This window comes from Colossoma macropomum, unplaced genomic scaffold (genome assembly GCF_904425465.1).
Source record: "Colossoma macropomum unplaced genomic scaffold, Colossoma_macropomum, whole genome shotgun sequence".
NCBI classification, from domain to species: domain Eukaryota; kingdom Metazoa; phylum Chordata; class Actinopteri; order Characiformes; family Serrasalmidae; genus Colossoma; species Colossoma macropomum.
Genome location: NW_023494787.1, coordinates 46,574,174 through 46,590,660, shown reverse-complemented (window position 1 = coordinate 46,590,660; position 16,487 = coordinate 46,574,174). Strand labels below are relative to the sequence as shown.

Genomic DNA, 16,487 nt, shown 5'->3' with positions numbered 1-16,487 from the left:
GCAAATAACTGCATATCACTGTTTTCAGAACAAAACCTTGTATCTGCAAACATACTTTACTTTTAATGTAAGTCAATGGAACCAGACTTATTTCAAAGTCATTTTAGGCTGTTTTTTTTGTCCATTCTTCATGAAATTTACACACAATGTAAAAGGCAACAGGCATTTTCAAATTACGTCAAAAACTGAAAATCTGCAAAAATAGAGATATGAGTTTTTTTTTCGACAGCAGCAATATACTCTTCTACCGCATATATATAACCAATTCCTGGACATTTGGTTGAGTAATATTGGAAAGCTCATGGAATGAAGATTTTTTGGGTGTGGGGATGGGGCTCCTAAGTGGATGTAAAACGAGTGACATCATTGTTTCTTTTTTTTTTTTTAACTGTATAGTGCGTCACACATCACAGCCACTCACTAAGCTGGCTGCCTTAAGATACATATGAACAAAGCATGAAGCAGTTCTAATAAATGCAAGTGGCGAGTTTCAGAGATGATTTCAGAAACACTTTATTTTGGATAGTCCACTTAAGATGCTTTGGAGATACTTAATTTACTTTCAAGTTACATTCAACTAAATATCTACTAAATTAACCATTTTCTTTAACTCTAAACCTGCTCTAATCCTAAACCTAACCTTAACCTCGACCCAAAACCTAAACCCAACCCTCACCCTGGTCCTAGCCCTAACCCTGGTCCAAAAACTAACCCTAACCCCACCACTGTTTAGAATCAACTGAGTTTCAACAGATCGTTTGTTAACAATTTGAACATCTGTGAATAATCTATCGAGGACTATAGCGGACTATCCAAATAAAGGAGGGCCATGATTTCTCGCTGTATGACTGGAGCAAACAGTTCAAGGATTTTGTTTTTTTGTTTTGGATTGTATCCGACATCCAATTGTCTCTGCGTAAAAGTCATTGTCTAGCTTTCAGGACTGAGTGCGTCCTCTCCAGCATAAGTTGCCAAAGGATGCCATTGCGATGACTTTGCCCTTTTGACTGGCATCCCGTCTCAGTCCACGAATTTATTGGGTCTAGATAAAAGTTCTAACACAGTTCTGGCAGTGTTTTGATCCCGAGCTGCTAGAGCAAAAAGCATAGCACTGATCGAAGTTGCTTTCAGTGTAGCTCATTCAGGCAGTGAATCGGAATTGTCACTAATCCCTTCTCCAGTTTTTGGTTGCAATTAAAGCAAAGAACACAGTCTGTTTCTGCTGCGTCATCTAACCACTGCCATTTTTTCACACCATTCTCGCTGCAAAGGTCTCTTAAAGTTCTCTGTGCTGAAATCTTCTTCTAGGAAGTGTTCTGCTTTGTTGAAAGGACTCCTTGTGGCCCTGGTCATCCCAGCATGGGCAGAGTTGGCGCTAGTGGGCTGTTGTTTCCCAAAGCCACGGTTGCTGCTCCTGCTGGAGTGACTGGCTGTGCTGCGCTGCCACTGCTAACTCTAGCTTGAACCTTATCTGTGGTAGCTGCTGGGGTAGGTTCAGTTTCAGCAGCTGCAGTGCTGTTGTTTTCATCATCAGTAACACTATTGACAACATTCATTTCTTTTGAGGACATTAACGTTACTTCAGAAAAAATCTGAATCTTTTTTGCTTGCCACTGTTGCTTGAACGTGTTTATATGGCTTATTAGTGGAGGAGGAGTCTCCTCAACAAATAAGTAGAATAATTTAAATATATTCTTCCACACATCCCTACAACTCTGGTTTTACTCCTTCTACACCTAATTTATGTTGTTAAATGTTTTGGTTACATTTTTAAAGCTTACAGTTACTGTTGAGCGTGAGGAGCTACAGCCTGCAGTCATCATAGTGGGCAGCCCTCCCCCTTTCCCATGCTAGTGGGTGCACAGTGCAAGATTTCTCTCATACTCAAGATTTCAGTGTACTCTGGTCACATGAAACAAAAATATAACTCATTGGAAGTAATTCAGCTTGTCATGTTTGGAGAAAGAAGGGTTGCATGTATGATCACAAGAACACAAAACCCACAGTGAAGTATGGTGGTGGGAGCATCATGGTATGGGGCTGCTTTGCTGCAAACAGTACTGAGGCGTTAAAGGTAGTTAAAGGAATACTCAATTTCCTCAGTTTCCTTTATTAAACCTATCTTTGCCTACGCTTATGAATCCATACGTTTTGTTCATATTTGTACATTTAAAGTGGATATATATGCACTTGACGGATATTGAGTGCAAATGATAGTGTCTGACGACTTTTTTCCCCTCGCTCTAGCTGCCAGTTATTCTCATAAATGTCTAATCAAAGGCCGAAATAGATTGTAGTTTTCTTAGTGATAGTCAGTAAGAAATGCTGACCTGCCCTGCCTGCATGTTACAAACGGAACTGTTGCTTTAAACTTTTTTACTGGACTATTTGTTGACTTATACAACAGCAGTTTTTAATAATCTTTCATATTTATTCTTAATTACCATCACATTTTATATCATTGATGTATGGTATGCTGCTAAAATATTTATGCAAATCACACTAAGAATTGTGACGCAGTGGAAAGAAAAAAAAACGCATTGTAATTGGCATTAAAATGAAACTGTACCTAATATGTGTGACATTCCTGTAATAATATTTTTTATTTTGCTGTTTTAATAATTACATAAAAACCATCAGATGCCAAATGAATAACTCTAATTGTAGGCATATGTTGCCTAGTTTTACATTTGATTTGCTGTATGTGATCTATAGCCTCCCGACATTAGCGCCCACCGACATTTTAGACCATATTTTCTTCCAGTGTGGTAGTCGTATTAGAAAAGCAGTGTTGAATGTGAAAAAAAACGTGATGATGCAGATGCCAAATTTCATCAAACAGCATCTGTGAGATCTCACACTTCTCTCCCACAAGCTAATGGCAAGACCCCCAGCTATGAACAGCATGTGGCACAACTGGAGTGTAGACCCATGCACTGCTGTGTGTTTTTCCTGGATGCTACTTCTCTGTGTAATTATTGGATCCATTGGCAGTAATTTTGAAGCAAATTACCATAATAGCTAAAAGTCTTTATGGAAACTTAGATTCCCATCCCTTTCTGCTTGGATGTTGACACATAGTTCACTTTGGAGGCGTATCATCTCAAGACTTAAGAAGGATGAGACTCGCTTTCTCTGGCTGTTAGGAATCAGGATACCATGCCAGGTTGTGCCTTCGAGCTCCGTGGCATGCCAGAGCCCATTGGATGAGAAAAGCAGAGTAGATTCTTTCTCTGTAAAGCATGGCTAGCTGCCCTTTTCTCAGTCTGGACTTATATTTTATGTCCAAAGTATTCAGATTCCACTGAATTCAGCAATTTGGTGCACCCACTGCTGATGCAGGCATTCAATTTTGCATGAACAGCATGTATAATATACATGGAGAAGAACTGACCAGTAGAATGGGACACTGTGAAGCAGCCACACATGAGCCTGAGGTCACCATGCTTAACTCTTGTGTGTTGTTGATGTTTTTGATACTCAGTGGTCTGGTGGACCCACCACATTAAATCAATACAGCCATAACCGTTTATGTAAAAATACAAGATGTTTAAAATATCACAAGTGTCCAGCGTAGGGTTCTCCTTTAGCAGCTGTAGCCAGTCAGCAGCCTGTCCATATTGCCCACCCTCACACACACACACACACACATACAAACACATACACACACACACACACACACTAACAGCATGCCATGTAGGAGAAGAACAGAGTGAAGGACACAGCACCTCCACACTTTTAGGTTCACCCAACACTACATGTGTAATATAAATGTGTGGGGGGGGTGAAGGCTCTGAAAATGTGTAATTTATATGTTCTTCACAGAAAATGCACAAAGGCCAAGGAATCTGAGCTTGAAATAAGAATAAATCATCATTTTTGTCTTTTGGTAAACATTGAAAATGGGTCCCACAGACCACAACACCACACAAGGGTTGATGTGTTGGTTAGAGAGGTATAAAGGCTGTGGACCAGTAGGTCGTATTCTCTGGAGTGACAGAGCTCCATCCAATACCTTTAGGATGAGTTGGAGTTATTCAGAACTAAACATCCAAAATCAGTACCTGGCCTCACTAATGCTCAATTAAATCCTCACATCAATGTTCCAACGACAGCTGTAAGGTCAGAGACGTCCCTTCATTTATTACATTTTCAGTCAAAACAGTCATTAAGTACTATACATTCATATTTCAGGAGATATTTCTAAGGACATATAATATAATATATAATATAATATAATATAATATAATCGTCTTGCATAAGAAAGGAGAAAGTCAATGAAAAATGAGTGAACAAACAGGCGTTTTTTTGGAAAAAATTATTAAAAGATACAGAGAAACTGGGACTCCTAACAACCACCTGGAAGACGCCAATACTGTCCCCATCAGATAAACAGCACTTAAAGCTTTCATCTCTGAGAGAGAAGAGAAAATCAAGCTGCTTCAGATCTGAAACATCCACATCCATCCTTCCACTGTGAGAAGACGACTCAGCACTATGGGTCTGAAAGGACGTGTAGCTGTCAAGAAGAACCTCACTGAGAAAAGGAGACGGACACATCAAACAAAGAAGCTGCTGGTGTTCTCAGAAACATGGACTGACCATCCCAGAGTCCAAACCTAAATATCACTGAATGTGTTTACAATTGCTTGGATTGTGAGAAGCAGAAACTACTATGCAACTAACGTCTTCCTGTGAAATGTGCTGCTTTAAATGCTGAGTTTTTCATTTTGATCCTTGCTGTTAACAAGGAGAACAACCATCTTCCCCAGCAGCAAATCAACACGTTGATTTATGTGGACTGTACGCTGAGAGCTAAACGATCGAAATTACACTGCAAGTAGCAATCATTGGGTCCAAGCACTAAATGCCTTATGCACTCGGTGTAAACATGTTAGCAGATATGATGGGTGGAGTTTTTATAATTGAATTTAAAAGTTATAGAATAAATTATAGAATTTATAATTCAGTAGAAGGCAAGAGCAGATGCCAACACTTGTATACATTGACATCGGCATGGTAAGCCAAAGTCTAAATACTTGCGAAGCAGGACAGTTTATATGATGTATTTTGTCATGGTTGTTGAACTTCATTCTATTGCAATTACTTCATTCCATGTTTTTTCTCAGAGTGCAGCAGAAAGCTTCAATTTCAATAAAAAAAAAAAATTCAATACAGTTTTCAGTACAATTTTCTCCCGGGGGAGCAACCCTCCAAACCCCCCTACAAGAAGTTGTCGCCTTTTGCTTGTTGATTTTGAAATTATTAACCTCATAATTAGATATTTTACTATATCTGCTACAGAAACACAGTGAATCATTTAGGGAATGAGCTCTGTAAGTAGAGTATTTAATGTTTAATAAAGTGTTCTCTTCTTAACAAATGTATTTGGAAATATTATGACATAATTATGGAGCTTTTTGAACTTCAATGCATTTATTTATCCCCTCAACAGAAACTAGGGCCCTGTGTTAAAAATTGAATGGTCACTGCTTGTTTTTAAAGAAGACTGATGATAGAGAGCAAGAACAAATTGCCCAAGCTCTGTTTTTACTAAGACTGAGGAAGAAATGTGTATACTGAGGAGGATGGATGAGGGGGAACTCCCAAAGCTCAATAAAGGGTACATTTTGCTGAGTGACGTTTTAGGTGGTCTGCGGTTGGCATTCTCACCAGCTCTCCTACCCAAACCACATTCACCATCACTGATGTTGGCATGGTAACCCTGCTGGAATGCTCTCATAGAGAGGCTCAAGCTCTGCTTACCCTTCATAAATGGCTCAGATTGCATTTCAGTACAGCAGTTGATCCATAGCACCTATTTATCAGGCTTTTCCGGACTGTTTTTGACAGGAATGTAGCGAGCTCGACTTACGAAGATTTTTGGGTGTTTTCTTTGTGGTTCACCTCACTATGAAGTTATATAAGTGAGTGAATATACCTTTAGTGTCATAAATCATGAAAAAGTTCTACTGAGAAAATAATCAGAGCGAGACAGACTTTAGTAAATGTCAGAGAATGGAGAAAATCTCCAGAATCTACATTAAGGCAGCACCTGCTTAGAGGAGCTTCAGAATCTGTGAAAGTTTGAGTATAGTGTAGTTACATATATCTGCCTTTTTAGTCTGCAGCAGTTTAGCTCCACTCATGTACACTGATGTTATAGGGAGTGTTTCAGCCTGAATGAGGCATAATAGAGGGCAGCCAATTAGAACAGGGCTCATTTACATAAATCGGCAGCATTGGGATGTATCAGAATACAAGTATTTGGAATATGTATTAAGAATACAGAAATCAAGTATTAAGTATCCGATATTAAGTATTTGTATGCAGTCCAAGTTATATTTTGTAAATACAGTTACTTTTTACATTAGGAGAATCCTTTTAGAATAAATACTAACTAACTTTAACATTCAGTTAAACATATACCATCTTTAAAAGAAACACTATCATTGCTTGATTATTAATTATTTCAAAATGAGCACACAGCATGTAAAGATGTACAACAAAGAAGAACTCTTTACAAACACAAACAAAAATTCCTACTAAAGCCTGAGTAGACTGATAAATCAATATGATGAGTCAGGTATTAATCTCAGTGTTACTGAGCTCTGCTAAAGCCTGGGTAGACTGATAAACCAATATGATGAGTCAGGTATTAATCTCAGTGTTACTGAGCTCTGCTAAAGCCTGAGTAGACTGATAAACCAATATGATGAGTCAGGTATTAATCTCACTGTTACTGAGCTCTGATAAAGGCTGAGTAGACTGATAAATCAATGTGATGATTAGTTATTAATCTCAGTGTTACTGAGCTCTGCTAAAGCCTGAGTAGACTGATAAATCAATGTGACGATCAGTTATTAATCTCAGTGTTACTGAGCTCTGCTAAAGCCTGAGTAGACTGATAAATCAATGTGATCAATTATTAATCTCAGTGTTACTGAGTTTAACATCCACATGGAGATGACTGAATTTTACAAGGGATAAGCTGAATATCAGTGTTGTACTGGACTCGTGCATGCATTTTCTAACAAGTTCCAAACGTCATTAACTGAAAATCACATAACTAACCACTTTATAGTTAGTTATAGATGGGATATGGCAAATGGTTTGCTTAGTTCATGAAACGGCAGTGGGATTATGGGAGCAGCAGTGAACTCAAGCAGACCATGAAAGCCTAAATAATATTGAGAATTTTACGTGAGTAACTTTTTACGTGAAAGAAAGATTCTTAACATTCATATAAGCTAACATAATGAGATATTATTCTAAACCTTTTAAATATACTTCTGTTAGTACATTTTCCGTGAAATTTTCATACATTGTACAAGACATTTTCAGATTATTTAAAAAAAAAATAATAAGATTGAAAAAATGACGTGGATTTGATCTGACAGGAATGCTATCAAATGATGCCATCAATAAGTCGGAGATAGAGCTTTAATCAGGCACAAATTTTTGGTCTGAACCTGAATACAACCTGAGAATTTTCTGTCCGAGCCTGACCCAAACCAACACAAAGCATCACGTTTTGACTCTGAACCCAACCCAGGCCCAACAAAACTGAAACCCAACCCAAACCACATCATCAAATTTTGAGTCCAAAACCCGACCCAAAAACAACAAAATTCTATCTGTGAAACACATGCCATAGTGAATATGATCAGATGTCCAAAATTGAGCTTATATCCTACTTTAACAAATGTATTTGTTAAACGTTGCTTTTAAACATCCTGAACCTTTTTCAGTCTGGATAAACCACACTCCACTGTTCTCACGCTGCACAGTCTGATATAGCTGAACATATAGGTGATACAGCTGTTAGTCTTCACCTGTTTAATCTTAAAACATTTCTTTCTGCATATAGAAAGTTACATAAAACATTTTCAACATATAAGATTAAAACGCTTTGGCCAAACAAATTAAACATCCTATTGGCTGCACTAAACTGTGCTCTTCTGAAGCAATTCACTGTTTCATTCCCATTTTTCTCACGAGCGTGGGCCTTCCCACACATTCCCCCTTTGACATGTCATCTGTAGAACTATAAAGGATCAGACTTGCTTTCTCTGGCTGTTAGGAATCAGGATGGCATGTCTGGCCGTGCCTTGGCTTCCATGGCACGCTCAGTCTCATGGGATGAGAAAAGCAGAGTAGATTCTTTTACTGTTAAAGCATGGCCAGCTGCCCTGTTCCCAGACTGGACGTATGCATTTGAGAATCAGGATGCCATGTCTGGCCATGCCTGCGGACTCCATAGCCTCTTTGTTAGGGCTGCGTAATATATCTGTTGTTAATCGGTATTGTGATATTGGGCTTTGCGACACTGATATCATATTGCAGAGAGCAACAATGTGCAGACGAACACTGTAACCAGATATGATTTACTGTATTCAAATGAGCATCCAATCACAGTTGCAGATAAGTTTCAGGTATTCATGTAATCCAACAAAAATCAATTGTTCTGGTCATAATAATACAATCTTTAACCATCTTATATTATTGACCCAAAAACTTGGGATCTTCAAACTGCACTTTCAGAGCAGTAACTACTGTAAAGAAGTCGGACTGCAAGGGTCTGTTTTGCTTCTGCTATTGTTCCTTATGAGTCGTTGGTTGGCAGGACAGGCCTCACCACTGTAATTGAGTCCAGCTAGAGAATTCAACCTGCTGCAAAGCTTGATGATCCAGTTCCACACAGCGATCACTGAGTCCATCCTCACATCCATGACCATCTGATTTGGTTCCTCCATCTCACAAGAATGAGCAAAACTCCAGCACATCAAGGATCATTGGATGCAGTCTGCCAACGGTCAACTGTCAATTTTCTCAAATGTTATGTTATTGTATCATATTCTGTATATAATAGTTTTATAGTTTGTCTACACAGACCTGCATATGTATGGACATTCATATCTGCACATGTACAGACATTCACACTTCTGTTTAGCACCTTTCACAATGGCTGTTTATTATTCTTTCTTATTTTTTATTTTTCCAAGAATCACAATCTTATCTCATTTGTGCCTTAATTAAATATTTAACAGTCTGTCCGCTTGTCTGGTCTGGTTAGTCTTACTAATACTCATATGTGACTTATCAAGACAAATTCCCCGTATGTGTAACATACTTGGTGAAATAAAGTGATTCTGATTTGATTCTTGTATGCATCTGCTCTTCAGTGTGTCTTTGTTTAGTATTGAAAAATTGATATTTCAGCTTTGAAGTGTTTAATTTTGTGCCTGTTTGCTCCTTTGGTTTGGTCTGTGAGGCATTTGGTTTTTGGTTTGGTCTGTGAGGCATTTGGTTTTTGGTTTGGTCTGTGAGGCATTTGGTTTTTGTCGCATTATAAATTCCTACAATTCCAATTATTAAAAAAAAAATAATACGAGACTGCATTTTCCATAATAAGCTTTTAAGTCCCGCTTATCTACCTGTTGTTTCCATTAATTACCCACGCCTCCCCCCCAAAAAAAAATAAAAAACATACAATTGGTTTGATACTCCAGTATCTACACATCTATAGAGATACTTCTCCACTGATGGCAACAGATGGCAGTTGCTGTTCCGCAGTTCTGACCTGGTTAAAATGAAATCAAAATCAGGATTTCACAAATGACAGGAGACAGAGAAGAAGCTAAAAAGGGCAGGCACGTTCTAATCTGTCTCTTTCAGGAAACAGGTGAGCCTAAAGTGCCAAACTGTAAATATGTTGTAGTAGTGTGAGCTAAGGTTAGCTAGGTAAGCTAGCTAGCAGTTAGCTTCATTTGCAGCCATCTGTAACAAACACAAGCTGATAAAGAAGCACAGGATTTGCTTCAAAGCAGCAAGTAAGATTTTTTAAAAATAGCTAATGTAACAGACAGTGTTTCTGTGATCATAACACAATCAGGTTAGCCCAGCAGCTAACCTGGAAAACACTGTCAGTTCCAGAAGCAGCCACTGTCACCTCTGCCTTTACTGATGCAGCTGAAGACATCAGACAAAGGGAGCTCACCAAAGTAGGTAGCTAATAGGTAACTTTCAAGTAAGTATTTGTTGAGTAGTTTTAATGAAAATGACTAAATATATGTACATATCATTGTAATTACAGTAAATATTTTAAACAGCAACCAAAGTTTAAGTCTAATTCTTAATGAACTACAGCAAGATTGATAATTCAAAGCACACCCACATTATTGTCAGCGGTTTAACCCTTAAATGCAAACCAACCAGCCTCATAAAGAAATATAGCACAATAAATACATTCTATTTTTTTTCCTTTTCTTTAATTTCTTGCGAGGGGGGGGGGCTGGGCACACTACTGTGGCCAGGGCCCAGAATTTGGTGCTACACCCCTGGTTGTACTCTTTCGATGTGTGTTAGCTAGCTAACTAGCTAACAGGATTGGGAGTGGTGTTTTGAAGTAGTGTAAACAACAAGTTTTCCTGTAACAGTTTTCACACTTTATTTGAAGGCTACATACATGGGGACATAACACATACACAAGGATAGTATTTGAATAACTAATCAATAGTCATTCCACACACACACACATTTTCTAAGCCGCTTATCCTTCTGGGGCGTGGGGGGGACCTGGATCCTACCACAGCGGTCATTGGGCAGACGGCAGGAAACACCCTGGACAGGTCGGCAGTCCATCACAGGGCATAATCATTGAATAATGTGTTATAAAAGCTCATATCAGTATTTCTAAGAAGACATCAGATGTTTGTGGAGTAAATGACACTGTACTGACATAAGGGCTCTTCAGTGACAGACATTTGTTCCATGGATAAGATTGTTATGAAGAACTTATAAGGCAGAGACCTTGTTAAGATCACCAGATAGTGTTCGATCTCAGTTTTACGAAAGATGCCCTCAAACGTAAGTGATGGAGAATTATATGTATGACAATCATAACTTTAGTTAGAGTGAATCAAAATGCCATACAATGAAATATGGTGCTCTTAACTAGGCCCCTGCTTTGTAAGTTCAATTACATAGTAATGATTCTTCAAAACAGTGTTATAAATGGAAAAAAAAACATCCTTAAGTTTAAGGACACTTATGTCAATGCAGTGTCATAAATATATTACATTGCACATATTACATTATTCAGTGTTAATGCACGTTATAATTTATGCAGCCTTTATATATGTATCCTTCAAATAAAGTGTAAGCTGGCAGTTTGACATGGTGGCAATTAGGGTAAATAAGGGGTTAGTCTAGCTCCCTATAATAGGGATGACTAGCAAACTTTCCACTTTTACAAGAGACTTAGTCACCCTAGGTCACACCACTGGAATGTCTGTTATGAGCGTGAGTGAATATCCGAATGGATGGATTGAATGGAGAGACTAAAGTCCTACAGTCAGTATGTATCAAGCATCCAGCCCAGCTTTGAAAAAGAAATGCTGCAGATATGTTGGCAAAGGCATTTGCGTGATAACTGATACTCTTTCCGCCAAAAGCAATTATGCACAACTTCTGCAGACGCTGAATGACCATAACTGAACTGCATGAAGCTGAAAAGGAGGGAAGGGAGACTGAACAGAGAGGCTGAAGCTGAAAGTGAAGTTATTATTGGTTGCTTAATAGGCATAGGACAGGTACCACTTTACCACACATACAGTATGTTAAAAAACACAATGATAATTCCTAATAAGTCACAGATCACGCTTCATTAATTTTATGTGCAGTCAAAATGGCCCTTAAATACAAGTTCTTCTGAATATTTACAGTAATTAAACTACACAGAAGCCTCAACAACTTATTATAATTTACATTTCTTCAGTATTAATTGTGTCCACTCTTTATCTTTATTACAACTTCCATTCTTTTCAGGAGACTCACTTTCAGTTTCTGAAAGAAATCTGAAGCCACACCTCCACAGTTCTGTCTTAGAAGTTGGCTTCTCTCGATCCAAGTAATCAAACACATTCAGCGATGTTGAGGTATGGACTCTAGACTCTGGGGTGGTCAGTCCATTGTTCAGCTTCTTTGTTTGATGTGTCCGTCTCCTTTTCTCAGTGAGGTTCTTCTTGTCAGCTACACATCCTTTCAGACCCACAGCGCTGAGTCGTCTTCTCACGGTGGAAGGATGGATGTGGATGTTTCAGATCTGAAGCAGCTTGATTTTCTCCTCTCTCTCAAAGATGAAAGCTTTAAGTGCTGTTTATCTGATGGGGACAGTTTTGGTGTCTGCTAGGTCTTTCAGGTGGTTGTTAGGAGTCCTATTTTCTCTATATCTCTTTTAGCTTTTAATCATTTTTTAAAATTCCGTTTTGGGAAAGCCTTGTTGTTTCGCTTTTTTCTTTGGGCTCTACCCTTTGTACTGTAAGTGAATTATCTATCTATCTATCTGTCTGTCTGTCCGTCCGTCCGTCCGTCCGTCCGTCTATTTATCTATCTGTGTGTAATGTGTCTGTGTATGTAATATTCTGATAAAATAAATATCCAGAATGAAGTTCTAATAAGTTCATATCCAGAAGAAAGGTATTATTAAGAATGATGTTCTAATGCTATTATTATTCAGAATGTCTTACCAAAAATATAAATAGATAATTAAAGTATTTTTAATCATTTATTGACTTCTTAAAACTATCTCTATCTATCTATCTATCTATCTATCTATCTATCTATCTATCTATCTGTGTCAGTCTGTTTCTCTATCTCTTGTCTACATATCCAGCTATCTATCTATCTATCTATCTATCTATCTATCTATCTATCTATCTATCTATCTATGCCAGTCTGTTTCTCTATCTATCTATCTATCTATCTATCTATCTATCTATCTATGCCAGTCTGTTTCTCTATCTATCTATCTATCTATCTATCTATCTATCTATCTATGCCAGTCTGTTTCTCTATCTATCTATCTATCTATCTATCTATCTATCTATCTTCCTACTATTGTAGGACATAGGATACCCTTTAATCCCAACCATCCAAAGTTTTGCTCTGTTTTGTGTTGTACAGGATGGCAGGACTGCTCTACACATCGCTGCTGCCCACTCCAAAGACGACCTTGTGAAACTCCTGGCAAGAAAAGTAGATCCCAACAATCCTGGAGGGGTGAGATCCCCCCTCGTCCATTCGTCAACTTTTATTTCTCTGCACACTCTGTCTCTCTGGCCTTCTCTTTCTTTTTTCTCCTCTTTTTTTGTTTTGTCTGTATGTTTGTTCACTGTGTTGGTAAGAAAGGAGCACTGGAAAGTAATGCTTTATATTTGCTTAATTCAAATGTGTGCATCATTTCCACATTGATAAAATGTGTGTATTATGTCACTTTTGGCGGTAATTAGCAGTAATTGTGTTGATGTGTTCTGTTCATGCAGTAATAATGTACACAGTTGAACCAAGTAAAATCAATTCATTACTTTTTTTCAGCGTGTTCCTCTCTTATTCCTTGTTCTTTACTCTTTCTCGCTGTTTCTCTCTCTCTTCTCTGTTTTCACCTTCCTCTCTGTTTTAGCTTACTGCCAGAAGACTCTCTTCACACTGAGAAGCCTGTGAAGGATAGGATTCCAGCAGCTTTGTGTCGTTGGCTATTTCTTTTCAGTTAAACACAGGCTGTAACTAAGCCTGTTATTAGATACGTACAGTAGGTTTTGGCAGACAGTGCATAGAGGCTCTTTGATTGACAGCAACTATTAACTGCTGAGGAGGCAAAAGAAGTTGTTTTTTTTTTTCTTTCTGTTTGGATATGCTGTAGTCAGGTTATGCTTACAGTCATTCCTGGTGTTCATATGCATCATTTTACAGCTTTGATTTGAAACATTGACTGACTGAGAATGATCATTTTTGCATTTGTAAGACGTGTTTAGAAATGAGAAAACTCAGAGAAAGAGAGTGCAGGGTGGGAACTAAGCGGGGGGTGTGGGGGTAACGGGTCATTTACAATAGGTCACTAAAACGGGACCTGCATGCAAAACGAGTGGCGGGAAAAGTGCCACCGAATCGCCAGGCCAAACATTCCTATTCCTCGCACAGGCAACTGCAGGGGGCGCTGCAGACGCATTTTAATAATAATACTAATCATGTGCAAAAGTTTGGCCAATGGGTCGATTGGCATGTTTTGTTGGTTTTCTAAGTGAAAATAAGTTAACACAGAGACAGAGGACACACTTCTGCACATTTTAACAAACAATTAACATAATGGGGGGAAAATAAAATATAAAATGAGGCCAGTGTAAAAGGTACATTTTATACGGTATGTTTACAATATGTTAAATTCTGCAAATAAATAGAAATTCAGCACTAAAATTTGCAGAAGAAATTACGTATTTAGGTTTGTTCGCTGTATAGGATGTGTTCTCATAGTTTCCCTTAGACAATCAACAAAACCGGGGTGTTCAAACTTTTGCCACTGATTTTTTACTTAAACCAGGAAATAAACAACAGAGCATTTTAGAATTAACTAAAAAATAAAAACAAAGAAAAGTTCTGACATGTAAAGTAAAGAAGAAATATTCAAGATTCTGTATTATTTCTAGGTCACTATTGAAATTTAAGCCTTTTTAAGCCTTAAGGACCAAAACATCTGGAGTCCATGCCAGCTAGAGTGCAGTGTGTCATTAAAGCAGAGAACAGACACACTACCAAATGCAACCCTGTTTCCAGAACAGTTCCAAAACAGGTACGCTGTGCAGAATGTTAATGAAAACAGAATGCAATGATGTGCAAATCATTAAAATCCTATATTTAATTGAGAATAGTACAAAGACAACACATCAAATGTTGAAACTGATCAATTTTGTTGTTTTTTTGAAAAATATATGCCCATTTTTGGGACCCATATGCCCACTGAATTTGATATTCCAAAAAAGTTGGGACGGGGGCCTGTTTACCACTGTATTTCATCACCTCTTCGTTTATCACTCTGTAAGCGTTTGGGAACTGAGGAGACACTGCTGTAGTTGTGAAAGTGAAATGTTTTCCCACTCTTGCGTGATATAAGATTTCAGCTGCAAAGGGTCTCCTTTGTCATATTTTTCGTTTCATAATGTGCCAAACATTTCAAATGAGTGACAGCACCTGGACTTCACTGAAAAAGATGGCAGCATATGTTGCTCTAAAACCTGTATATATTGTTTAGCTTTAATGGTGCCTTCACAGATGTGCCGGTCACCAATGCAATGTGCCCTAATGCACTCCCTACCATTATGGATGCTGGCTTTTGAACTGTGTGCTGATGACAAGCTGAATGGACCCTCTCCTCTTTAACCTGGAGGATGCAGCATCCATGACTTCCAGACTTCCAAAAAGAACTTCAGATTTTGATTTGTTGGACTGCAGGACACTTTTCCACTTTGCTTCAATCCATCTTAAATGAGCTCAGGCCCAGAAAAGGTGGCAGCATTTCTGGTTCCTGTTTATATATGGTTTCTTCTTTGCATGGCAGAACTCTAGCGATGAACTGTGTTCACAGACAGTGGTTTTCAGAAGTGTCACTGAGCCCATGCAGTGATTTCCACTACAGAATCATGTATCGGCCACCTCTGGGACCAAAGATCATGGCCATACAGTATTGTTTTTTGGCTTTGTCCCTTGCATACAGAGATTTCTGCATATTCTCTGAATGTTTTAATGATATTATGTACCATAGATGATGAAATTCTTTGCTATTTTATATTCAGAAATGTTATTCTTGAATTGTTGCACTATTTGGCCTCACAGTCCTTCACAGAAAGTTGAATCCTCCCCATCTTTACTTCTGAAAGACTCAGCCTCTCTGGGATGCTCTTTTTATACCCAATCATGTTATTGACCTGTTGCCAAATGACCTAATCAGTTGTGAGATGTACCACCAGGCATTTTTTTTTTTTTCTCATTACACAACTTCCTGAGCTCCTGTCCCAACTTTTTTGAAACATGTTGCTGGCATCAAATTCAGAATGGACATATATTTTTCAAAAAAAACCAATAAAATATTTGAGTGTTCGTTTTAAATCAAAAATAGGGTTTAAATGATTTGCACATCATTGCATTCTATTTTTATTCACATCTTGCACAACTTTTTTGGAAATGTACTAGGAAATTCTGGAATTCATATTAAAATGAAAAAGATGCTACTCTTCACTCAAATAGCTATGCTTATAAAATAACTTGTAATTGAAAACTTTGTAGTAAATTATAAAGGACTGTAAAATAGAAGAGTTTTCACTAGTGGTCTCAGACCTTTGGACCCCACTGTACATAAGAATAGTCAGTTGCTGTGATTTGGTTTGAGTAAACTAAGCTGCCAGCTGAAACTGTTTTATTGACATATCAATCACTAAACAAAACATAGAAGGTCCAGTTTTTACTGGTGATAACAAAAGCATGTTGTAAATGAATAGTAATTATTTATCACATAAACAATGTAGCTCATTAAAACAGATGGATGAATCATAGAGAAAGTGCAGTGTAATCTGTGCCTTCTTTGTGTTTATAATCAGAAGATGAGATATATTATTATGAACTGAATTTCTTGAATTGTTATTGTGAGTTAATATTTG

General features: G+C 37.9%; 1 protein-coding gene across 1 annotated transcript in view; it reads left to right on the top strand.

Annotated features, from left to right (window-relative positions):
* trpn1 (transient receptor potential cation channel, subfamily N, member 1) overlaps positions 1 to 16,487 on the top strand; it is a 63,218-nt gene that overhangs the window by 6,662 nt on the left and 40,069 nt on the right. Inside the window, exon 3 of the mRNA XM_036567597.1 lies at positions 12,967 to 13,062. Coding sequence (XP_036423490.1) covers positions 12,967 to 13,062 — 96 coding nt within the window. The remainder of the gene's footprint in view (positions 1 to 12,966; positions 13,063 to 16,487) is intronic.